Here is a 26,461-nt window from a genome sequence, read left to right as displayed (position 1 = left end):
GCATGGAGCTTCAACCATCTGAATATCAAGTGGATATTTTCCAAAGTTACATTCATTTTAGTACAAAATTCCCTTTTTTGTCACTATAAACTCCACTGCAGCTCAACTGAGAAACACTGTCATTTGACATGAAAGCGCATTAAGAAGGGATCGGTCAGTATGAGCAGACAGAATGATTGCAACAAGCAATACCTGTTCCAGTGCTCACCAGACCATTTGGTTCAAAACAAACTTGAAAAACTACAAATCTATCCTTGAATATGAGACGATACCCAGCACTCACGTGATACCCTTTTTAAATATATGTGGCAACATTATTGCCTTTTGACGGCCATATTGAGGATAGGACCCCAGGACTTAAAGATCAAAGCTGACCAGGCTGTAGCCTTCCCGACGCTGCTCGCTCGAAGACTGATTCTCCTCAAATGGAAAAAGACTGCAGCGGCATCTCATGCACTACGTCTCAGGAAGGCTGGCTGGAGGGTGTGATGGCTCAGACGCAAAACTGCTTAAGCATGTTACTCTCTGATCAGCCAGGAGGTTTTAAATCTGCAGTTTATTACATCTACTCAAGTAGTAAATGAGTGTTTCTGTTTATACTGCTGCTCCAGTGTATTTCAGAGGAAAATATTGATTTTTATACTCCACTGCATTTATTTGACAGCTATAGTAACTAAGTAAGTATACTGTACTGTTACTGATAAAGCAACTTGACAGTATATAGTTAAAATTACCTCAATCTTTATAATCTGCAACATTAAAATGCTGCTCACTAATTAATGCATCAATAATCATCAATGATATTACAGATACATATTATTCTGCAAGTAAAATCTGAATGCAGGACTTTTACTTGTACTGTATTTCTACAGTGTTAGTTTACTTACTTAAGAAATATATCTGACTCCCTCCAGCATGCACTGAAGATCTATTTCTGCTATAAAACTGGGGGAAAAAATTCCATTATTGTATGTGTTTTTTTTTTCTTTTCCCCTTTGACATGACATGTATGCGTGGGGCATACAGGAGCTGTTGGCTGGAGTTAATGTAATATCAGAAAATTCAACAAACACATCCAGATAACAGTAAAAATATTTCTTATTTCATCATAAATTTCTGTGCTGACACATCACTGTTTTAATGGGCTTTAATATACGGTGCCCAAAACCCTTTGTTAGTGACCGCCTGAAAACTTTGATATGAGCACAAAATGGGTCCTCTATTCATTCTTTTTTCAAACCACAATAATCATCCATCCATCCATTCAGCCATCTATCCAGACCCACCAAAACAAAGTAGGAAGGTACTTCATTGTTTCCGAAGTCCAAGTTCCTCATAATTTTCTTTTCCTTTAATGATTCATATCCTGAAGCCTCAGCAGGCACACACACACACACACACACACACAAACATGCACACGCACGTGCGCACACACAAACGCATGTAAAGAGGTATGTTTTTGCCATGAAGAGAAACCATTTGCTCATTTTGATGGAGGCCTAAAAGAGAGGTTGAGCTGTCTAAGTGGATTTTTCATTACTAAATGTAATAGGGCAAAGAAAATTACAGCTGCTGCAGCAGGAGGGGTATTAGGACTGCTCATGTACTTTTTACATTGATATTTGTAATGACCAAAGAGGTACAGTGCAGCTGTATATGAGCATTAGAGAAATTAGCACAGTGTTCTCTCCCATGTATGTGCTCTGTCCCTCCTGTCTCAGTCTCCTCCACTCGCCTGCTATCTGCAATTTGGAAAGGTACATCCAAACTCACGGGGGAATGAAAATGCGTATTTTTTTCTCCTGCTGCCGCTCCGGACTGAGACAGAAGTGGAAGACTAATATCAAGGAAATAATATTGCAAATGGAAAGCTATAAGGGCAGTTGAGCACTTTCTCATGCTGCTTCTGAAATGTCATTTATCATGTGCCACTGCATGGTAAACTTTTAAAGACTCAAAAATTGTAATTTCCTTACAAGTGCGTTCCAGCCTTTCAATGAACTGCAGACCCGCCGTGCACATGTAATACATTTATGAGGAAATGATGAAGGTTGGAACTTCATATGAGATCTCTTAGAAAAGAAATCCTGCTCAGAGTATTTGTTTTGTGTCCTCTGCTCTATATTTGTCCCCTGCCCAATTCTGTCTTATTAATTTAATGCCTGGAAGTAAAAGCCTAAAACATAAGTACCCTATTTACAATAAAAGTCGGTGAAGTTCAGTGAAGTTAGACGTAGAAGATCAAAATTATTAAAATTAAAATAGTCAGAATATAAAAAAGGCACCTTTAAGTGCTATATTATTATTATTACCTAACATTTAAGTAGCATTTAAATGTTATATATATTTGTGGTGGGGTTATACCTAACTACTTTATATACAATTGGTAGATAAATGTTGAAAAAAAAAACACCATATGTGATGAGCTCATGTTTCAAATGTAAGATTTGCAAAATAAATGCAGAAATAAAAGGTAAATACATCCCTCTGAAATATAGTTGACGTAAAAAGCAGAAATGCATGGAAATATTTTCAACATTGTATCACACGGCACCTCAGTTAATGTACATTATGCTATGATGGAAAAAAAATCTCACCTCAAGGTGCACTTACTGGCTGTTCTTGAGCTTGCAGAACACGACACGACAAAATAACCACGTATGGGAAATGTATTGTCTAATAATTTTGTACACAGCCACATACAATATACAGCCACCTGTCAACCTAATTATCGGTGAAATACATTCAGTATACACTGCATTTAACGAGGTTTGACTGCAGCATCACTTCCGTGCCTACTGAGACAGCACTCCCGTTGTTTCATCTCCTCTATCACCCAATATTTATTCCACTTGTATCTCCCTATGGGTTGCTTCTCTCCCTCCCCTCCCCCTCCCCTCCATCGTATCCAGCCTCATTAGCACATAACAGGCTATCGACATGCATAGCAGGGTCCTGATTTAGACGTTCAACCTGATTAGCCCTTAATGATCTGAGACAAGCTACCTGAATGGAAGTGCACACGGCGGCATAAACCATTAACATACATGCATGTGCCCTCCTGAGTGAACGCACAAATGCAAGCATGCATACGTACAAACATGCATTTCCTTTGGTACATATTAGCCTGTGTTTTGCTCATTTTCTCAATGAAGACAGTGAAGTATGAGAAACTAATTAAGACACATCAATTTGTGTTGTGCAAATTGTTGATGTGTCATCTTAAAGAGAGATTTCTGACTCCTCTATCAGAGCTATAATATCAGATAATACTGCAGGCCTACTTTTAATTACCATTATGTGTGCTTTAACAGTGCATAGTTCATTTAACAAAACGAGACTCAGTGCAGTGGCCTAGTTTGTCCAGTTATTAATCTAATCTGGAGGAATACAATACTCACTTGACAAGAAGAAGCAGAAAGGTAAAATTAGCAGCGAGCTCTCAACTTCAAGCATGTTTTATTAGTCAAGACTGAAAGAAAATCATAAAACCTTCAGAACAATTTCATTTCAATATACAGTAAATACAAAGCATCAATTGTGCGGTAAATTAATTCATTAAAGACAAAAACATCGATGAGGCTCTCCAGTATAATGAACAGAAATAATTGAAGCTCATGGCCTCTCTTTCAACTTCCTTTCCTCTCATTCTCCTCTGGGCGAGTTTATTAAAGACCCACGCTGCCCTTGGATATTCAATCGTTTTTCAGTCGAAAGTAATGGATGTACTGAATGAATGCAAAGGCTGGCAATTCATTACAACAATCAGAATATGAACTGCCCCAACTCCCGCCCCCCTGCACACACACACACACTTTTCCATCTTCAATCTGTTTACTTTGCTTGGGAGAATGGATGAATGAAATCCTCTGATGACAAATGACAGAATGCCACATTCACATATAGCAGATGGGATGCATTTCCACACACCGCTTGCTGATCATCAGACATCCAGCTCACACATTCTGCTCTCCAAATGTGAAGCAGAGGGGCCGGTTGATCAGCAATCCGAAAAAATACCTTAGTTTCATTAAATGACGGAAAATGTTTAAGGCAACGCTGATGCGCGATGTTATATTTGCCTCAGTTTTGTCTGCAATTTTTCATCTCTGCTTAGGAGCAATATACTTGCCCGTAATTTTCTCATTACTGTCCATTTCCTCTAAAGCTCTCCTGTGTGTTTATTTTCGCCTGTCTCTCACCCTCTGCTCCAGCTCCTGAAGTACTTTCTCACTGATGGGGTCCACCTTGGTCACCACAGCTTTCCTGCCCTCTGGTTCGACCACGATGGTCATAACACAGCACATGTCCACCAGCTCTTCCTGACACCTCCTCATCCCAGTCTCCAGCTCACCTCTCCGGGCTGGGTCACGCTTCAGAGCCCCCTTCTCCCTCACCGAGAAGCCCAGCAGGCCCGTCAGAACCTCGTTGGACAGCTCCACATCCAGGTAACCGGTTCCATCAGATATCGTGGCGCAGACACTCCAAAGACCGTTGCTGCTGCTCAACTTCCCCAAGAGAGTCACAATGAAAGCTTTGACACGGATCTCTGTGGTGTGGGGGTGTGGTGTGGACATCATCTCTTCAAGCAGGCACAAATATGTAAAAGGTGGAGAGGTCAGGGTGAGACTAGGGACTGAGCTGTGACTCCGTGGATCTTTTTTAGCAGGCAGTCTATCAGATTCTGCAGCGCCTGAGGTGCAACTTTGCCCCTGAGGTGTTACACTTCTTGATGAGTCGCTGCTCAGCCTACAACCAGAGCCTGAAGTGTCTGTTTTGCCGGTGGCGCTCTCTCTGGCTCTCCTAGGCTCTTGTTGACAGTCCATGTCTTCATCCATGAAGTCACTCTCATTGTTAGTAACAAATTCTAGTTCGTGCGATGGCTCTAAAGCAGCCGGGGAAAAGAAAGGTGAGGAAGCTGCTGCAGCTAACTGCCCTGTAGCTTCTCTCGTACAGCCTCCATAGTCTCTTTTCTCCATGGTGGATCTGGAGTCGCTAGAACCAAGCCTTGACCCAGAACTGTTCAAAGCGTGCTGCTCAAACCGGGCAGTTTGAGGTTTTGTTGCTCTGTTAGCGTCTCCTGTGACCCTGTTGTTGTTCTGCGGCGTGCTTCGGCGACTGCTGTCAGTAACATTTGTACTTTCTTGAAAATTCACAGCATCCAGCTCATCCATGGGAAGATCGTCAAAGTCTTCATCGGGGAAGTCTTCGTCTGCCATGTTATGATCTGGGATTGGTTGCTGACTCATGTGATCAGATGGAAAGGGGTCAAACAGGTCAGAATCCTCTTCGCTACCTTGGCGATGAGCTTGAGCTGAACCACCTTCATTGCCTCTGTGAGAGCGGGCAAAGGCTTCGCTTCTGCAAGAGAATAATGCCGTTAGTTAATATAGCTTTAAACTGGCTAACAGTGTTGAACAGTGGCTCATGGTGCCAGAGGTAATGGTGTATGTTAATAAGACAAAATTCAAACATGGGTTTACAACCCATGTCAGACCAGTTTCTCCATGGAAGGAGTCTTCTGGATAGAACTAAAATCTCCAGAAGAAAGGTGGTCTATATAGTTATGTGTCAGATTTCACCCAGAACTACAAGCTGAAGTGGGTACATTCGCAATGTGACAACAGAGAGCAAGACAAAGACAGCAACAAACCATGAGACCATTAAATAAAAGGAGTTTGTCTACAGGCTGTAGAATCAAAGCGCTTCATTGTTTCTAAAATAGCTGAAAGATAAATGCTGATTTTTTTTTTTCTGAAGACAAACACTATTCTGTAAAGTCAGGGTATATTTCTGCTGCGGTGAAAACTGAGGCGCTCCAGCATCAAAATCACCCACCTGGATGAGGCTGTGGAGACAAGGCTCCTGACAGAGAGGCTTCTCAAGGACTGAGTGTCGCTGAGTGTCCCGTAGCCACTGTCTCGAACAGGCCTGACCTGAACCCTTTCCACCTCCTCCTGGGTCTCCAGACTGGCCAACAACTCTGCATCATCTAGCTCCAGGTCCTCCACTTCCTGATTAGCTACAGAGAAAACAAAAGAAATGAAGCATTAGATCATGATTTAAGATAAGAAACATGTTAGATTGGCACACCAGTGACTTGTCAACGTTCTGACACAGCCTTATTTCATGCCAAACTGTTTTATACTATAATATACATACAGTCTGGAGTTATTGGAAATTGGATCACATGAGTCTGAAATAATCCTACGAAGCCACTGGAATCTTAATTCTACAATAAAAGTCAATAAAAATTCACTCCTAATATTACTCCTAATCGACACATTCTTATCTCAGCTCGTCAAATACCGACACGGCTCTACTTTGTAGCACATGATTTCACATACACAAGGTCTCATGGACATACCCTGTTGTGGTGCTGGTGGGGCCTCTTCCCGCTCCTGCTGCTGCTGTTCCTCCTCAGGAAGTCCCAGCGTACGACACAGCACCCTGCCCTGTGAGAGTGGTACAGAAATATACCCCGGATCTGCATAAATTCTTACAGTTCTGACTGTTCTACACTGCTGTATAAGAACCGCTGAGAATATGTCTTTGTCTTAGCTTCAGCAGTAAAAAAAAAAACAAAAAAGAGACAAAAGATAAACATGTATTGGTTTAACAGAAACTGTCAGTTTACCTGGTTATTCCTGTCCACCAGGTCCTCCACCTCACCACCCAGGACCTTGATGTTGGATGGCCCCAACAGAAGCACCCCAAGTCTGCAAACCATCTGCCCGTACAACTGCAGCTTCACACCAGGCCTGAGAGGTTTAAGAGTCAACAATCCCATTTAATCATATGGCTTCATTTTTAAAATAATATGGTACAAAGGTTGCAGAAAATCAACTTATTACTAATTCATGAGAGCATGGCAGTGACATAGCATTTTTTCTTGTTTTTTCATGACATCTCCACCCAAATTTTAAGTAACATAACAACCACATTCTTTGTTTTAAAACCAGAGACGCTGGTTGCTGGAGAGGATAAAAAAAAAACAACAGAAATGACTAAGCAGTATAAAGTAATGGTTCTTCCTTTATGTTGGTAGCAAAAGACACCACGGTGCAGTTAAGTGTTTCGCAGATCAATTTTTTAACCTGAGAGCTGTGCTGAGTGCAGGGATGGACTGATACTCCATGGCCTCCAAGCTCTGGACTCCATCTGTCACCTGCACAACAGAGGCAGTGTATTTGACTGAACAGGCAAGCGATTGCAGATTTATATTCTCAAAATATTACAAAGGAAACGTGTTGCTTTCCTCTAAACTCTTTAAGAAATTCTAAAAGTTGAAACACAAATTGAAACTGACATGAAAACTGTTGCTGTAATATCGTATTTGTAAGTAACTCTTCCCAAAACTTTATTGCTGGTTTAAACTTAAACCAAGTGAATCTGGAAGTAATTGTTTTTCAGTTCTATGTTTTTCCATAAATGCTGGCCAGCCTGGTTTGAACATATCTGCTTTCTTATCCTGCCTTCTGGCACTGATTCCTGTGCATTTTTATGGGTCTTTGCATCACACGACTTGTTCAAAAGGAGACACAGTAAAAAAGAAAAGGAAAAAAGAAAAGCCATTGCATCGTTTCTAAGCAACACCAGCACTATTCTTGAGAAACCATAGAGCAGTGACAAGTGTAATACTTAAGGTGAAAATTACAGTCTGCGCCTTATATCCCAGCAATTTAATCTTTCATATGCTGTCACTGATTGTACCTGTCCACTCTGGTTCAGTTAGGAAGAGAGGCAGAAGTCTTTGTTAACCAGCCAAACACAAAGATAAATCCCTGTCACAGATTAGGCTCGAACAGTTGATTGAGTCGAATTGTACACACTCGTAAATAGTGTGACACTGTATTTATAATGTCAGCTGCACTGCAGTCAAGACTATTTGGTGTGGAATGCCAAAAAAGTGCTGTAACATAGTTTTGCAAACTTTTTTATGAACAAAAATAAGAATACGGCTCCATCCTTAACGAGCAGATCCAGATTTGTAAAGTAAACCTTGCAGTAACTTTAAGTCTAGCAATGAGCTGTGAAACTATTTCAGTTGTTTGTTGTGAGAGAATAAATGGTAGGAAAAAAACGTCTGCAAGAGCTAAGACACATTCACAACGCTTTATTGAGTCTGGGTGCTGATGCGAAAGCCACCAGTTCAAACTATGCAAACACACAAATTAACTTGGAATTCACTCATTTCAGAAACACAACATTGAATTGAGATTTCTTTTTTTTTTATATCTCTTTCATTTCATTAATTCCTCTGACCTGCAATAGCAGCATGCGGGTTGGCCTGGCTTCCCAGGGCCTCTGGGTGGCCTGTGTGACTGCAGAAACCTCGTCGTTTGCACAGTCTGTGCCCCTTAACTTCTGCAGCTGACCATACGCAGGCTGACTGACGTCCAGGTACGAGTCAACCTAGAGCAGAGTGGAACCTTTGGATATGTACTGTGTATCTTGTGGCTCCCATCATCATTTGGACCTAACTAACATTGAATTGTTTTAGGTTTTCAATTTTCCATCTTTAGGAAACAGCCAGAGGTGCTTTGTTATTATACGGTTTCTGACTGTAGTCCAGTGATCCTTGAATTGCACAACAATAACCTTTAGTTTGTTTGCTGTGTGATTTTGTCTCTCATAATCACAATAACACAACAAACATGATGCACACACACAAACTTGTTTGCATGTTTTTTTATGTTCAGCCAAAATTATCCTTCTAGGCCAACTCTGGCTAATTTATAAAATTCTACTGATCAACGGGCATCGTCCATAAAATAAAATCTCACGAAACAAAGATGAAATATATGATCAACAAGGCTGTACCTGGACGCAGAAGGTGCCCCTGAGTTCAGTCTTCTGGGCCTGAGCGAGCCCCTCAGGGAGAACAGGGTAGTCCAGGTCCCGCAGGTCCGTCAGCAGCCACTGGTCCAGCGCCTACAATTTCACATCATGCAATGAGAGATTTCCTACTGTAAGACCTATTTTATGACACTCTGCATTTAAATTTATTTGATTTTTAAACTTCATATTTTGTGACATGACAGATAGTCACCGAATCATGATACACTGAAAGTGACCTCATGAAACCAACACTAGACACACTTTGATTTGAATTATTCAAAGAAATTGAACAACAAGAAGTAGGTATTGATGTCACGGGGATGTTAAGGACTAATGACTCAGCAGTGTCATGAAGGCCCTGCAGATTTTTATTGAAAAAGTGTGCTCCTGGGTTGAGATCTCATGACCGTGTGGACCACAAGAATAAACCATCATGTTACTGGAAACATCAGGAGATTTTATCTATGTTGAGAAGAAAAGCATTATACTACTCAGCTATCAGCTATGAATAAAAAACGACGTCAGCAACTCAGCAACAATACTTATATACACTGCGGCATACAGATGATGCAGGGAAGCATGATGCCATTACCAGCTGGGACAGTTGAAACTTGGCAGGATGCTGTTTGCACAAATTTTCTGCCTTGCTATCAGCGTGTAGCAACAGAAACCAGGATTTGTCAAATCAGGAGGTGTTCTTTCAGTCCTCAACTGTCCACTCTAGCTACCCACAGCAACATGAGCTTCTTGTTCTCAGCTGACAGTAGTAGACAGTAGTCCTGGGCTTTTGTTGCTCGTCTGCTCCAAGGTTCAATGAGTTGTGCGTTCTGTGTGCTGCATATTTGTGCAAGGTTAGACAATATTTGTTTACTGGGTCCCACAGTGTGTACAGCATTTTCTGAGGTTGGCATGACAACTTACATAAAACAGCGACTTAAATGATGCTCTGAGTTGTTATGTCAGTTCAGCGTGCAAGGATACTGGAATTTCTTTTGAGATGAAAAGAAAGAAAAGCATCTGCTGCGTGAAGGAGCTTATTCAGTTTGATCTGGGTGAGTCCAACCAAAGGGGTTCATCCTAAAGACAGAATCGCTCCACCGAGGAAACGTCGAGTGGTGTGTGACACCAAATCCAACAGCTGTACCATTGCAAGTAACGATTATTTTCATTATTAACTAATCTGTTGAAAAATCAGCAAATCCTCATCAATGTAAAGTCAACAAACATTTGACATTTGTTTCTGATTAGAGATTCATTTTTTTGCTGACTAATCGAGTAATTGTTTCAGGTCTACACAGCTGGGGTACACTATATAGCTGAAACAGGAAGGAGTTTGGACAAGAGACTGACAGAACACTAGAAACAGACATCAGCTGTCTGTAAACACCAGAACAAAACCAGTCACAACATAAAGTGGGAAGGGGTCAAAGGTCCCCAACCAGGATTCAGTGGATGGCCAAATAAACATCCAGATATTAACAAACAGAAAAAGGAGTAATCTTCCTCCCCTCTCCATGTATGACCAGCTGTAATCATGTGACTTAAATTCCATACTTAAAGGGTAATTTTGGCATTCTGAAACATTTTTACATATTTTGGGGTCTAAATGACTAATCGGTACGCCGCAGCCGAGAACCACAAGACAGCCTGCATCGTTATTGTTAGAAAGGACCCCGACAGAGATAGACCTTTTGGTTAAAGAGTAAGATCCACTTGTTTAACCTGAAACAGTCGTTGTATCACTCTGTTCAAAGGCACCACACTCCTTTGACAAAAGCAGTAATGTTGCCTCACAGAGCACCCAGTTGCTGGTCTACTACTGCCTGGATTGGTTTGTTTGTGTTGCTGTGTGACTTTGGTGTTTTAACACATCAGTCCGGATCCGAATGAACCCTTTAAGTGATGTGTGACATGAAAGTTGAGCAATCTCTGGCAGGTGATGACTTTGCATTCAGCAGCACAGTTAGACAGTCAGACATCCTGCCCACCTGTTGGTTGATTTGTTGCTGTGACAGACGACCTGCTCCTCCTGCCTCTTCCTGCAGCCACTCCACGCAGGCCTCCAGCCAGGCAAAGGGCACCTGGATGTGCCAAGAGGACTGCAGCCAGGCTTGGGTAGCATGTACCACTGCTTGGATCTCAGGGGCCATCTTCCTTCGTGTGTGTCTGACTAAGGTCCCTTTCTGTTATCTGCTATTACATAAAGGCACACAGCTCTAGCATCTGGTTTGTAGTGTTTTTAAGCTGCTGCAACCAAGTAATTAATTACTGAGTTTCAGTTATTCATATTTAATTGCATTCTTCAGTAATGACTATACCCTGTATTACACATGAGCAATAATACATCTAGTGAAATGTTTTCATTTCTAAATAGTTCTCATTCACAATCATAATGCACTAATATTTCAGTAAAACTGTTTTGAAAAGGCAAATCAGCTGTTCAACAAAATGCACTCTGTTGCAGCTTTAGTATAAAAGTAGTGGTTCAAATGTTACATTTAATTTAATTCATGGCACAGGATCCTGCAGTCCCTGAAGGCTTAACGGGTCATCTTGTCTTTGTGTCTCCTGAACCACTTGACAGCAAATCTTGTGTTGATGTATCGACAGCAGAGATTAGATTAGTGTGATAGAAGAACATGGGAGAATATTACGTCTGTTTATTTTTCTGTGGCCATATCAGCAAGGATAAGCCCCGTGTCTCTGCAGATGGTCACGCCTGGACACGATGGAGCAGAGAAAAAGACTGAGAAATGCAGGTAGGGATAACATAGGGCAGAATCGTACAAACTTTGAAAAAGTTAGTGTTAAGTGTAAGCGTTACCTGAGAAGCATGGAAGCTGCCTCGCCTACGACGTGGATGTGGAAAGTAGCCGAGGCGCCAAAGTTGGCTCTGACGTTATCATTATCTGACGCATCAAGTTATTTAGCAATGTTAACTGTAATTCAGCTTTATGTCCCTTCAACTTGACCACATAAGCTCTTACATACAACAGCAGTTTTTAAACCAACAGTTACGTTAGAACAAACTGACATTAGCCTTGCAGAACACGCTTGATCCACAGGAATAACTTGAACATCCACAGTAAAACGGGATGTAACTGCATCCGGAAGGAGGACATATCGTATCGCTTTGGAAACGCCTCAGCTCTTGTGATTGACGTCTCTCCTAGCCAATTGCAATTCTCTCCTGTTTGAGTTGCTTTTTGTTCAACCAATCAGCACACCTTATCTCAACTTGTACATTTCCAGGTTAGGTAGAGGAGGAAGGGGGACGAGTGAAGTGTTGCACTGCAGGTTTGTGTTTTGACGATATTTTCCTCTTTTCTGCTCCACCTTGAGCCTAATGCAGTTGAAGTGCACAGGTACTATGACAAGAAATACGACTTTAGGAGTGACTTTGTTGCTTATTTTGAGTCCATTGCAGCGCTGCCTAATTAGCTGGCCTGGCTGGCTCCCGTTGTGCTTAACCGAAATTATGGCAACATGGCGAAATTAGCTTGGTGCTAGCCTGAGTGACTCGGGCTGGTCTTTGTATTGGTCGATTGGTAATGTTTTATTAGCGTTCTCGTGTTAGAACAGTGACACATTGCGATGCCCTGCCTCGCATGTAACTAAGTAAAATGTATGAAAAGAGTACGATAGACATATAAATAATCGAAACGTACACGACGGAGCTCGTTGCTAACGCATTTCCCTCCAGGCTGTTAGCTAACGTTACCCCGGTAGCTAACATTAAGCACAGTGAACGACTTAGCTTAATGTTAGATAACGGTCGATAAGTTAGCCTCGGTGGAGCTAAGTTATCTCGCTTTCGATTTAGTCAGCCAGTGTCAACATTTAACCACATGATCCCTGATGCCAGTTATTCAACTATTTTGTTGAAATTGGTAATCCATCGTGTTGTTTGTCAGTCAAGATTGCAGTAAATATTCATGTTAACGTAATTCGTTCATCACTGGCTGATTAACTCATGTCTCCATTGTAGGACCGTGGCAGTTGCACACTTCCTTCCACACCATTGCAAAATACCTGCTTTTCTCTCAACCCTAACAAGCATGTTAATGTAATGCCGTGATAACTGATATTATGATGACAACCGTCCTTTCAGATAATGATCTGTAATCATGTGTTGACCTGTATTAATTAGATATCAATCGCGGCGATTCAAATAGTTGAAATAAAATATATGTGATCACAATTGGTGCGTTTGCTATTGCTATTATTTAGCCTTTTTCGTATTACATCTCAGTATTTCAACTAGCCTTTTCCTCCCCGACAGGTCGCAGCAGCTGTTTGGTCCGTGCTTGTTTAGTTCCGCCTATCAACACGCCCTTGTCCCAGAAATAAATATCAGTGAGTGCCGATTTTTCTGTCAGTTTTTCTCTGGGTTTTTATCGTCATGTCATCCCTGTTTGTTGAATAACTGGATCTCCGGCATGCAGCTTGAAATATCGTATGTCTTTTTTCCCCCTATTACAATGCTGACAGACTACCACAGCTCACTGGGGCCACTTCTCTGCTTCTCTCACCCTACTGCTGCTGCCTGTTCCCCAGACTGAGGTGCCCACCACATCTCTTCTGCTGTCAGAAGACCATGGACACAGAAATTGATCACCAAGAAGAGACTTCATTCAGCAACTCAGAGACTAATGGTATAAAACTTTGCTTCTTTACATGCTGGTTGTTTTGCTAAAATGCATTACTTTATTGACATGTTTTGAGTAAATTATCCAACTAAAAATGTCTGTGTAATGTAATAAAAAAAATAGCTATGGCTAATTTGTGGTAGTAGCTTTGTATTTGTGTGTTGACTCGTTCCACAGTGAAACGAACAGAGCATTGATTTTGAAAATTGAGGCGAGTTTTCTTTGAATCAAATCTCTCACTTGGTATTGGTATAGGTTAATGTCTGAAAATGCGTGTGTGATGTTAGGGACCTAACCCCCACATTTCTTTCCTGGTTTTGCACAAAGTAATCCTTGTAGATTTAACACATACTGTGAAAGTAATGAGTTTAAAGATATAAGTTTTGTGATTCTGTACTTCACTGTTGTTTTTTTTTTGCTGTTTTTTTTATTACGAAATTTTCCCTTGTGGATGGTTGTGTATGTAGGGTTGTCAGTGTGTTTTTATCTTCTTATGCCAGGTAAGCGCCCTGCTGAGGATGCAGATGAGCAGAAATCATTCAAGCGCTCCAGGAACTCAGACGAGATGGTTGAGCTTCGCATCCTCCTGCAGAGCAAAGTAAATCTGCTCTCCTTTCATTTCATGTTTCATGTTGAACCCTTATGCGATTGTTCATATCTTTGTCTCTTTTGTGCACACCCTCAATGACGCTGCTGATTTTGTTCTCCCTTTATTTTTCATGGTTTTCTTTTGGTTGCCCTGATCACATCTCTGCCTTATTCAATAATAAATTTCCACCCTTTTGTTAGTGGTATTCATACAGTCAGTGTGCTTTTCCTGATATTAGCTGTAATATTGTCTTGCGCATTGTCTGTTAATTGTGATACCATAGTTCACATTTTCTCATTTATTTGTTTCCCATTTTTGAAAGTATTCTCTGTATTCTCAGAATGCAGGAGCTGTAATTGGGAAGGGTGGCAAAAACATCAAAGCCCTTCGCACCGACGTGAGTACATTTATTTTATACACCCTGAATTTTTTTATTTTGTTTAGACTTTTTGTTTTGTATTCTTTAGTTTTCCCTCCACTTGTATTCAAAACTTACCCAGCCTCCTCTATAGGACAGCAGTTTTTTTTACATTTACCCTGGATTAAAAACTTGTTTTGGTATTTGTCAATTTTCTTCTGTGTATGCAAGGGATGTGGTTAGCTGATGCCTACGATATTAGCCCTCTCTTCATGATATGTTCTTACAAACCCTTTGAGGTTGGTTTTATCTTTTTCTTCTCACATGAACATCATGTGATTGCTTCAGCTAAACTGGCCCTTGGCACAAAAGCCCAATTTCAAGTCAATTTGTTTCTCCACACTGGTGGTTTATCATAACAGTGCTGTTGTGGCAACACAGGTGCTCTTGTTAATATAAATTTATGGGCACAGTGCAGTGTTCATGAAGTTACCTGCAGCGACAGCTAGCATTTTCTTTTCCATAACTGTTAAGGCAACCTGACCAATTCCTAATTCACTCAATGTCATTGCCTCTTTTTTCTAGCCCTCCACGATATGTTCTACCCCTCTTTCTCACTGTCTCTGGTCTATTCCCCGACATTGAACTCTTCATTTTCTTAATATGCCATTACCCATGTTCCAATGTTACATTTTCTCCTTTTCTCTCTTTGACAAACCAATCTCTGAGAGAATCAAATTAAAGTCACGTTTGAACAGTGTAGAGCCTGTATATTAAAAATGTATTCCTCTTCCCTCTCCCTTGTTTATTATTTTACTGTTGACTTTTTTGCCCACTTCCTCCTCTGTTGCCCATGTTCTGGATGGCCCCTCCTGCGCCCGCCCACCTGACACCCTGGTTGGCCCTGTCCATAATCGTGCCCTGTCCCTAAATGGGCGCCTTACTTGATTGACATCTGTGCTCGAATGGCCCTGGCCCCTGCCCATGCCACGCCCAGTACAATGCCAGTGTGTCAGTCCCAGACAGCAGTGGGCCTGAGCGGTATGTCCCTAAGCTCCTCCCTCTCACTGCCTGACTACAGGTCAAACAAACAAGAAGAGATGAATAATAAATAGTCATCCTGCCTCTGTCAAGTCACTGTATATAACCTACCTGTTCTCACAGTATTTTAGCCTGAGTCAAAATGCCTAAATGCGTTCATGTCCAAATCTGCCTGTTCAACCTGTAAAAGCCAGACTTTTTAAAGTCACGTCAACATTTAAATTTAGGCTGGTGTTGTCAGGGTTTGTCCACAATCAGCCACTGTGTTTTTAAATCTTTGCTATAATCTGTACAATATGTCCGTGTTTTTTGTTTCTTTAATTTTTATTGATGATTATCTATCCTCTTTATCTTTCGCGTTTTCACCTCCCTCCCCCCCTCCGAGTGGATATACTGGTGTTCTTGTTTTTCTTTTAGTTTCATAAGCTCACCTGCTTCTCACGCCATCCCATTCTTTCCTTGCAATTCCCTCATAAACTGATCTGCTCAGATTGTCCATCCATTCTCAAACTCTAAAGACAAGCTAGGAGTCAAGTGTTGTTTGTCTGTGTGTGTGTGTTTTTTTCCCTCCTGTCTTCTGCTTCATCTGAATTTGGTAATGGACTGCTGGAGCTATTGAAAGTACAGATAATCTCTCTCTGTCCCACTCACATCTGCATTCTTTGGTTTTATGTTTATTGCTTCTCCCATCCCCTTAAAAAGCATCAACTCCAGTGGTGGCAAACTTCCATTTTTCCATGGTACAATCTGCTGTGTTACTCTTCCTCAGCTGTCTACCATTCTACTTCCATGTACAAACTGTGCATAAGTGGTCTTGATTCGTAAATTCATTGTTTATTTTATTATGTCACTAGGTGGGTGCAGACAACAAAATTTTATTTACAATTTGTTGTACAAGTGACACATCGTTTGCTGTCCAAACCAAATTTTTAAGATGGGGTGCTTTGCAATTGCTAAAAAGAGGAGAGTGGGTTCATTCATTCTCTCCGTCTTCCCTGATCTTTCAAAGTTGTGTTGGGCACCTTATTTGGGGTCTTTGTAGTCAAATTCTTTGTGGTGTGCATCCACCAAACTATGCTTTAGGACTTTAGAGTTCTCTCTGGCACCATTGGTGCTTATTCCTGCCAGATCCTCCTCAGGCTTCACCCTCCCCGTCTTGCCCCTTCAGTGGTCACCAAATGCAGTCACTTTTCTTTGGGTCCCTTTTTATTTTGTCTCTTTCCTTGCTTTCTCTGAACAAAAGACTGTTTTCTTTTCATTGCATTGTTTGGGTACCAGCTTTTTTACAGTGTTGAATTATCATCATGAAAAGCTTAGAAAACACTGGACCTCAACAGTTCATTTAGCTGCGTTAGTCTCAGTTTTTCTATGGCAAATAACAGGATGTCATGAATTCTCTGATCTGAAATGTTGTTCCCTCCCCCCGGGATGCCTCGCTGGCTCCCCCAACCCCACCTTCTCTGTGTGGCTGTGCTCTGCCTTGTCATTGGTGGGTGAAATATGAAGCATCCTGAGCATCAGTGCCGACATCGAGACAGTTGGAGAAATCCTGCTGAAGATTATCCCAACACTGGAAGAGGTGAGGACTTAAACTCATTTTCTTTCTCTTCATGTCAAGTGTAGTTGAACCTAGTGAACTACACTTTTTTGAAAGGAAAACAATCAATGTTAATACTTATCACTATCTATTGTCTCACAGAGATGCTTTCTAGTTCAAGTTATATGTACTGTTAAATGTGTTTGTGGTACTTTTGTTTGCTTGCTGTTTTGCCTTTGTGTATTTTACCTTTGTTCTCACTTGCAATTAAGTGGTTGAATAAGTTAAATTGGACTGGTTAAAACCCTGTTGACTTGTGTCTGCAATCTATTTGGAGGCACCATGTGCCTGCACCTGAAAGTAATTGGTGGGGGAAAATGTTATCATAAGAACTTTCAAACTGTAATTAAAAATAATTCATTCAAATAAGAATTAGCCAGAATTAGAAGAAACAGGCAGGGTTGAGTCTTTCAGAGAACTAAACAGACTGCATCATAGTATTAACATAATAAATATCTCCCTCAGTACCAGCAGTACAATGGCATGGATTTTGATTGTGAGCTGCGTCTGCTGATCCACCAGAGCCTTGCTGGCTCGATCATTGGGGTAAAAGGAGCCAAGATCAAGGAGCTCCGTGAGGTATGTTGATACAAAGGATGAAAATCAGCTTTTTGCATTTAAATCTATTGCAAAGCAGGTTACAGACTGAAATGTGTGAGTAATGTACAGCATGCCTTTTCACACAGCCTTTTGTCGCTGCCTGTTTTTCAGTTGTAACAGGAATACACACCTTGAATGCCTGGATTAAACCCAGCTAGAGATACCCAGAAAGGATGCATTTTTTCCTCTTTTATATTATTTATATTTGTTGAATTGATTTCTTAACTGTCATATTCTTCTGGCTCCATCTGTTATGTTGGGGGCTACTTAATGTACCTTAATGTGGAAATGCCCATAAAATGCAGTTGTGATTTGATGTGTGAAATGAATGTTTGTTTTTTCTACAGCAGAATCAGCTGCTGTACCGTGTAGCAGCTTTCCCTTTTCATGTGTTCTTCATGTGTGTCTGCATTTCATGTGTCTACAGAACACAAAGACCAGCATCAAGCTGTTTCAGGAGTGTTGTCCTCAGTCGACAGACCGGGTGGTGCTGGTTGGTGGTAAAACAGAGAGGGTGGTGGAGTGTATCAAGACTATGCTGGAGCTCATTGCTGAAGTGAGTATCTTTTACAGTGGTTGAGTGTCCTTTGTAGTAGTTGGAATTGCATCTTATTGAATCCATTAATTGATACATTTTTCTGATTGAATAAATTTTGTTGGTTGGAAATTTAAAATGTAGTCTAGCGTAAGAGAACCAGATGGACAAACAAAGATATCCATGCTGCAGCTGATCAGAGATTTTGTTATACATTCAGAATATTGTATTGTTGGTAGTAGATGCACCTTTATCCCCAGCACACAAGTATTCTTGTAAACTACATATTTTAAATGCCCCTCAGCAGGTCAGATTATCTCCCTCTGTCCTCCCTTTTAGGCTCCCATAAAGGGCAGAGCACAGCCCTATGACCCTAACTTCTACGATGAAACATATGAATACGGTGGTTTCACCGTGATGTTTGAAGAGAGGGGAGGCAGTCGCAGGCTTATGGGAGGGTTCCCAATACGTGGGGGTAGGTCCAGCGGTGGAGACCGCGCGTTTGACCGAATGCCCTCTAGCAGAGGGGGACGGGGACCCATGCCTCCCTCCCGCCGGGATTACGATGAGATGAGTCCTCGCCGAGGTCCTCCCCCACCCCACCCAAGTAGGGTCTCCAGAGGGAGTGGCCGGGTGCGCAACATGCCAATTGGACACCAACACCAACACAGAGGAGGGTAAGATATGAACATAAGTGATGCACAATGTGTTTTCTCTGTCTTGCTTGGCTTTTTCTTTTACTCGTGCACAGAGCAAGTCTTGTCACAAAGTGCTGCCACTTAAGATTGTTGGTGCTTATGTTTAACAGTGGGCATGCTGTTGGAAAATAGAGATATCTTGTAAACATTTTTTGTTTTACTGAACACTAAAGTGCCAAGTGCTTACATGATCCCACTCATCAGTTTGAAGTTGAGAGTCCTTTTACTCCTGTTAACCTCTTGAGTTTTAAGTGTTTGATATTTTCGACCAACTACACTCTGTTCAGTGCTAGAGTTCCTACATTTACAAAGCTTAATCCCTCTTCAGATGCTTATTTTCCATTCAGGGGCATTCTGTTCAGATTCACCAGTCTTGCTTTGCATTGTCTAATTCATAGGATAAAGTGAGTCCAGTTTTCTGCGTGTAATGAAGTTTCACACTGTGCACCTCTGGAAACATTGGATTCATGGTTATCATTCCATTAATTTTATGTGCTCATCAATGTATGTCTGGATGTGTTTGTGTCTTTTTCCCATCTCCATCTTGCCCACAGAGATGATCGTTACTATGACTCGTACCGTGGCTCAGATGACAGGTCAAAGTAAGTTTCTGTCCCCAAACCTTTGTCTGAACCATCTGCCTTATCTTAACAGGGATACTTTGACATACTAATATTCTGTTATTTTACTTATATTACATATATGTTCTGTTATATTACTTGCACTTTCCCCAATGTCGGTACTGCTCTGTAACGGTAATTCACTGAAACAAAAATTCCTCATTGATACCCCTGGATGTTGCTTCTTCTAGAATAGCATTTTACCCTTGGGTCTTTGTGAGGAATGAGTCATTTACCAGCACTGACAGGTGTTCGGCATAAATTCCGTTCACAAATATGACAAATGATTGGCCACGATGCCTTGAAATTAAGTTGTAAGTGTTCCTACATGTCCCGTATTTCCCTGCCTTGCTACTTTTATTGTTATAATTCTTTAAATATTACTGATTATCCACTTCTCATAGCTCGTGAGAAAAATAACACTCTTTTGCCCCCCTATCATATCCCTAACTCCCAATACTATCTCCTGCCTTATGGGTATCTATTGCTCTACAGTCTTAACTTCTGTTGCTGTAGACTGCATAGGGCCCTTTCCCCCCTTTCTCCATTCACCCATTTGCACCACACTTAGTTGGAGCGCTTTGTCAGGTAGTGCAGTAATGTTGTATGACCTTCTCTTTCCTGTGTTAATAACCCATCCAGTGTGCTGTTCGGTCCCAGTATTTCCCAGGTTGAGAGAATGTAGTTGTGGTGGTGTGTATGAGGGTCATGTGCTGATGTGAATCTGACAATCGTTGATTGAGTCCCCCGCAAAACAGGCTGCTTTCACAAGCTGAATTGTAATTAGAGAAGTAATTTTTCTGATATGTACAATTGCACATGAATGCAGCATTCTGGCAGACTTATACGTTAGCTTGCTCTTTTTCAGTGTCAATGCTGCCATTTGAAAGGAGAAAATAATGGATCTTTTGGGTTGTTGAGAAACTATTTTGGTAGGCTGTTTCTAAATTCTAAAATGGAAAGATCTTCACCCTCCTAAACTACAATAATGCTAATGTGACCTGGCTTTGGTTCAGTGTCACCTGTCCACATCCAGATAATAGTCATAAAAATCAAACCAATAAAATATGACTGATACTGATTCTAGAAATATATAATGTCAGGGCATATTTTGATATTTTCTCAATTTGTGTCATCCTAGCACATGGCACCAATACGTTATGAGCTAGGAGGACATATGCAACATGCACGTTAGTCATGTAATGACCGTGCATGTATGTATGAAGATTACCAAATAAATCCAAACACATTTCTTGAGCTAATTCCTTAATTTGAGTTTTTTGGGGGAAAGCAGCAGCCCTTGGCTCTGATCATCATCACCACCACCTGTCACTTCTCTCACTATAACACTGTCAGAGCTGTTCCTGTGACTGTGTGGGAAGATGGCTGAGAGGAAATGTGTTTATACTGTAATCTTGCTCAGCGTGTGTGTGCAGTTTGACCTAGACCATAAATTTCCTTTGGAATGTTGCCAAGCATTTTTTTCTAAGCATTTTCCTTTTCTTTCCACCCCCACCCACATTACCCCCCTCCCCCCTCCCCTCTATGACACTCTTTCATCACCAGTGACAGAAGAGGGAGACCGGATCGCTACAGCGATAACATGGTTAGTGACCCTTTGCTAAATACATGCAGCTCTTGTTCTAGCATCTCACTGGGCGCCAGCATCCTCAGGCTAGCATACTGGTTGGTCCTAGCACTAGACAATATGCTGTGATTGTCCATTGTGTTGTAATGATAATGGAGGTTTATCGGCTGGTCACTCATGTGCACATGCGTGTGCACACAGTCATCTGAGCCCTGGCCATGCATCCAAGCTAGTTTTGGCATGGCATAAGCCTTCCCACCGAATGACCATAATCACCACAGCCGGAGACACCCCATAATAATCAGCTATAATTGCCCTCTTACTGTGTACTTTTCACGGCCAGCCTGCTTTTTCCTGCAAAGAGAGGGAGGGTGTTGGGGATGGGGAGGGTGGGGGTGGCCATGGTTGGTTGCTAGGCAATAATAACGCTTTGTTGACAGACTGGAAGGTCTCTCTCTCTTTCCCTCCCTCTCTGAGAGCTGGCAGGATACTGCCTGCCGTTGCTCAGCAACAGCTTTTTGAATTGCCTGTTGCCCTGGTGACAGCAGCAGCTGAATAGCAGGTGAAAATGGGGGCTGATGGAGATGCAAGGAGAGACAGGAAGGGGGGATGGAGGGAGGGAAGGAGGAGGAGTCTGGCTTATGGATGAAAACTGGGTGGCTTTTAGTTGAGTCTACTCCATGGACGAGGCTGCTGCATCATCCTTACATTTGTACTTACAACCCCGGACCATTCATCTGGGATCTGTAGAAAGATGAAGGGAATCAGCTGTACCGTATGTAACCCGTTTGTGTTTCTGTGTGTTTTTTACAGAGTGGAGGAGGATATGGTAAGTACTAAGCCTGATGTTTTTTTCTGTTTCAGTATTTGGATGTGGTTTCAAGGCTGTTACTGTATCTTAATAAGGCGTTCCTTTGAACATACTGTAGTATAAAGCATTTTGTCTGAATGCAATGTTCCTGCACAAAAAATGACAATCTGTACAGTGACCAACCTGGTTAGAAGGACATTGCAGCTCACATGAATGTGTCTTGACTGTTGGTCTGCAACAGTATTGTGCTTTTTTTCTTGTGGAATGATATTTTACTTAAATTATCTGTTTACAACAAATGTTGAAGATGGCAAACAGAGGTAATTATGTATCATTCTCCAGTTTTCTTGAGGAGATCTGTTGAAAATGTATGACTACTCATCCACATGTTTGAGTTTAGTATTGAGATGGGTCATTTGGTTATTTTGTTGTTTGTCACAGAAATTGTGTTGTGTTGTGAACTTAATGTTTAACACTGAGTCAGTTTTCTTTCTTGCCCTCTCTCCTGCTCAGACAATAGTTCCTCCTGGGATAGCTACCAGTCAGGTGAGTTTCTACACTTTTTTAACGATTAGGAAAAAATTCTGAGCCATGTGTGATAATGTTGGCAGCCAAGTATTGATTTTTAGTGCTCTTACTTTTCTCCATTCATCTTTTTTTTTTTTCACTGCTTGTCTGCTTTGGTCTTCACCTCTCCCCTTCCTCTTGCCATCAGGTGGACGTGGCTCCTATAATGACATAGGCGGACCTGTCGTCACCACACAAGTGACGATCCCTAAAGATGTGAGTAAATGACAGCAACATACAATCTGTCACACCAAAGAAAGTCTCATCAGTCTACTTCACCCACTGTACCACCATGTCATAATAACATTTAGAGTACAAAACTACACTGCCATATGTGATCGTGTCATCTGCATTCTCTCATTACCCTTAATATAAATGACATGTCGTCATGTATGCTTATCATATTCCATTATTTATGCAGCAACTAAATGACTGCTACAGCATTCCAGTTGTAGGGACCAACAAGTGATGTTGTCTCCCACTTGATGACTTTTCTCCAAATGCACCCACACTAGACAAGGTCACAACAGTTTCTCAGTGTTATTAACAAAATTAATAATTTTTCACATTTAGACATTGTATTGAAACACCTAAAATATTCAAAACTATATTTTCTTGAAACATATCTGTCGTGTTTTCTCTTTTCCTCCTTGCGTTTCACTTATTTTTAGCTCCACATGTGTTTTCCCAGAGCCTAAAATGTTTCTCTCTGCGTGCATGCTTTTTCTCTCTTCCCCACTGCTCTCATTCTCTTCTCGGTACCCCACCGACAGCTGGCTGGCTCTATCATTGGTAAGGGAGGCCAGCGGATCAAACAGATCCGCCACGAGTCTGGAGCCTCCATCAAAATCGATGAGCCTCTGGAAGGTTCTGAGGACCGAATCATCACCATTACTGGCACGAAGGATCAGATCCAGAACGCCCAGTTCCTTCTACAGAACAGGCAAGTTCTGCCACAGCTTCATTGTACTACACTAACTTCTGGCTTTTTAGATGTAGGAAGTCTTGATTTGGCACCATGGTTGTAGTAGACCCATTTACCCCATTAAATTGTGCTCATCAAGCCCACAGCTTGGCTTCGCAGAGTGGAACCCTTTGAAAACCTCCCTCAAATTGTTCTGTGGGCTCTTACTCTGGCCTGAACTCACATCTGTTGGGTTGCGTCATAAAAAGTTTGTCAATGCCATCCATCTTAGAAAGAGCGTTCTAGTAAACTCGTACAAGCTAAAAAGCAAACTACTTCCTTTACCTCTTTCACACATGTATAGATGGTAAATGCATAAATGTGTTTAACTGAAATTGCATCCTAATGCCAGTTAACCCACTTTTTGTTGGGTTATGCATTTCTGTTGCCTGCTGTCTCTTCTTCACTAACCCCCTTCCTTTCTTCCCCATGCAACCTGCAACTAGTTCAAACCTTCCTCTTGCATGAAATGGCTGTGAAGGAGCAGGCAAACTTAAGTTGTACATATTACATAATGTTTTTTGAAAAGGGTCAATGTGATTGACATGTTTCTTTGACTGTCACATTTGTCCATTGAATATGATTGGTACAAAGAAAAAAGACAACAGAATGTCTATTTGCCATCTAAGCCGTTTCACTGTGAAGCAGGGAGTGGATTGATTGTTCCCCTGGCTGCTGCTGCTGTGTGGAAGACTAGTGATTTTGTTGTTTTTAGTTAGATGAACCGACAACAAATCACAGTCTGCCAAATAGCACGGGCTCCTCCTCTTCTGTCTCCCTTGGCAACCAGTAGGCACGTATAATACACTACTTCTTGTTGATGCTATCCGAGCTTAGCTGAATGCTAATACAGCTGTAGACCTGCCGCCGCCGTCTCATGAGTAGTGTAGTGTTGCCATGTTAACTAACCCTGCCTCCCTCTTCCTTCCTCTCCTCCTCCTTCAGTGTGCTGCACCTGCTTGGACACAAGGACTAACCACACCCCTCTTTTCCCCCCCTCCTCTTCCTTGCTCTTCTTCCACCACTTATTTCACCTCTTCCTCTCTGCCTGTCTTTCTTACTTGCTGTATGTCTCTCATTTTCCTCCCAAGACCTCATCCTCCCACAGTTGCTATATATTTACACTGTCATCGACTTATGAAAAGCATTTTTCTTCTTGTGCATTTCATTATGTTTTCACTCTTTTTATTTCAGTGTGAAGCAGTTCTCTGGTCATATGATGTAGACCCAGGAGACTCAGATTGAAGCAGACTCAGATTGCCCCCACCCCCACCCCACCCCCTCAACCTTTCTGCCCCTGTCCAACATATCCCCTTCAGACTATTATTCTGGATTGTGGGTGTCTTTTTTGAATTTTATTTTTGTATTTTTTAATGAAATAAATGTCCAACATTCCTGTGCATAAAAGAAAATGTAGATGTTCTGCATTTTTGAAAGTGTAGTCCATTAGTTTATCAGATACAGTTTTTTTTTCTAACACTCACATCTATCCAAATATTCTTCAGCCTCCTGACAGACAAAAATAAACATAACCTTTATTTTTTGATGGTTTTGTTTTTTTATGGCTTAAGTGTGTGTGTGTGTGTGTGTGTGTGTGTGTGTGTGTGTGTGTGTGTGTGTGTGTGTGTGTGTGTGTGTGTGTGTGTGTGTGTGTGTGTGTGTGTGTGTGTGTGTGTGTGTGTGTGTGTGTGTGTGTGTGTGTGTGTGTGTGTGTGTGTGTGTGTGCGCGCGCGCGCTTTCTGTTGTCTGTATCAGTCCCTTCACACAGTTGTACCACATTAACATTAACATTAGCAGAATGAAGAATGTAAGCTATGTTTCTTTTGATTTTGAACCATTTATGTTTTGTTTTTAGAGATGTGGGAAATTTTACTCTTTACTCGGAATGATGATTAAGTTGGGACTCTTGTACACACGAGATACAGGACAGACTGACTAATTTATAAGGATATAAATAGTTGTGTGATCAAATAAATCTAAGAATTTGAGTAACACCTCACAAATCGAAACATGTAGCTAGAAATTGGTTTTGATATGTTATTGGAGATTTGACAAATGATATTGAACTTATCTATTTTGTCCCAACAATTTCCTGTGTTCTACACTTGTTTTCTCTCCATGCTGTAGACTTCACATTGTCAAATTGTAAAATGAATAAAGATGGTGCCACTTTTTACTGAACCAACTTGCTTTTTTAATGATTGATGGGTAATTTGACTTTTTTTTTTTCAAAGTAATTGCAGCTAGATCATTTTCCGTGCACTGATTGCATTTGGGCTACACATTATCTGTGAGTGTGGGGTTTTTTGTTTCTTTCTTTTAGGCCACAGACCAGTTGCCATTTCATGTATTACATTTAAAGCTACTACTATCGACATAAAGAATTTATCTGCCATAGACTATTTTCTAGACCAAGTGATTTGTAGCTCTGTCTAAAGTGTCAGAAAATAATGAAAATACACCCATCACGAAAACAAAAACCCAGAGCCCAAGCTGATATCTGCAAATCGTTATTTCCAAAACCCAAGACTGGTTTAAGTTACTGTTCAAAAGGTTAAAAAAAATGGCAAATCTACATTAAAGCTGAAATCTGCAAATGTTTGGCATATTTGCTTAAATCTTTCACATCATTTGATTATCAAAATTGTCGCTGACATGTCTTTTGATAATCGATTAATGGCTTCATCGCGGTACATAATGGAAACCTGACAATCACTTAATTCACGTACTTGAGAGCGCAAGGTGCTAAATTTCAATTTATCTTGTTTTCATTAGGAAGTAACTTGACGCATTTGATAACACTCACATCTTAAACCATGGTAATCATGACTTCGACAGGCCCTGAACATAAAAAGTGTAACTTTTATCCAGGGTTGATCATTAATTTTCGTATTCATAACGGAATGAACATTGTTTTCCGGCTCGCGCTCTTGGACTGTTATGATTGGTTAACCGGCCTGTGACGATTACACGAAAGAGTCTCTCATTGGTCAACAGCTGGAA

The 26,461-nt window shown here is 41.2% G+C and overlaps 2 protein-coding genes across 9 annotated transcripts; one reads left to right on the top strand and one right to left on the bottom strand.

Moving 5' to 3' along the window:
- Window positions 1–3,442: 3,442 nt before the first annotated feature.
- Window positions 3,443–11,937, bottom strand: rmi1 (RMI1, RecQ mediated genome instability 1, homolog (S. cerevisiae)). Of its 5 annotated transcripts, none has more exons than XM_041938024.1 (10): window positions 11,666–11,937; window positions 11,338–11,560; window positions 10,830–11,031; window positions 8,824–8,934; window positions 8,266–8,415; window positions 7,098–7,168; window positions 6,638–6,761; window positions 6,368–6,455; window positions 5,839–6,022; window positions 3,443–5,361 (listed from the first exon to the last, which is right to left on the bottom strand). In XM_041938024.1, the coding sequence occupies exons 3-10, from the start codon at window positions 10,989–10,991 to the stop codon at window positions 4,182–4,184; spliced, it is 2,070 nt and encodes a 689-aa protein (XP_041793958.1). In that variant the 5' UTR covers window positions 10,992–11,031; window positions 11,338–11,560; window positions 11,666–11,937; the 3' UTR covers window positions 3,443–4,181. The 5 variants fall into 5 exon arrangements, with proteins under 5 accessions (XP_041793958.1, XP_041793959.1, XP_041793956.1 ...); XM_041938025.1 differs by having other exon boundaries at window positions 11,496–11,560; XM_041938022.1 differs by having other exon boundaries at window positions 10,830–11,560.
- A 154-nt stretch (window positions 11,938–12,091) lies between these two features.
- Window positions 12,092–25,639, top strand: hnrnpk (heterogeneous nuclear ribonucleoprotein K). 4 transcript variants are annotated; one of them, XM_041936770.1, is made up of 17 exons: window positions 12,092–12,138; window positions 13,124–13,197; window positions 13,333–13,496; window positions 13,991–14,088; window positions 14,420–14,476; window positions 15,435–15,478; window positions 16,985–17,057; window positions 17,541–17,654; window positions 18,103–18,231; window positions 18,550–18,887; window positions 19,463–19,510; window positions 21,095–21,134; window positions 21,930–21,945; window positions 22,441–22,473; window positions 22,643–22,710; window positions 23,268–23,437; window positions 24,653–25,639. In XM_041936770.1, exons 3-17 carry the CDS (start codon window positions 13,439–13,441, stop codon window positions 24,681–24,683), a joined length of 1,317 nt encoding a protein of 438 aa, XP_041792704.1. In that variant the 5' UTR covers window positions 12,092–12,138; window positions 13,124–13,197; window positions 13,333–13,438; the 3' UTR covers window positions 24,684–25,639. The 4 variants fall into 4 exon arrangements, with proteins under 4 accessions (XP_041792704.1, XP_041792706.1, XP_041792705.1 ...); XM_041936772.1 differs by having other exon boundaries at window positions 12,094–12,138; window positions 13,399–13,496; XM_041936771.1 differs by having other exon boundaries at window positions 12,130–12,206.
- The last annotated feature ends 822 nt before the right edge of the window (window positions 25,640–26,461 follow it).

The sequence above is a fragment of the Chelmon rostratus genome, chromosome 5 (assembly GCF_017976325.1).
Source record: "Chelmon rostratus isolate fCheRos1 chromosome 5, fCheRos1.pri, whole genome shotgun sequence".
Taxonomy (NCBI): domain Eukaryota; kingdom Metazoa; phylum Chordata; class Actinopteri; order Chaetodontiformes; family Chaetodontidae; genus Chelmon; species Chelmon rostratus.
The sequence above is the reverse complement of the archived record's forward strand: the minus strand, read 5'-3'. Positions and strand labels throughout refer to the sequence as shown.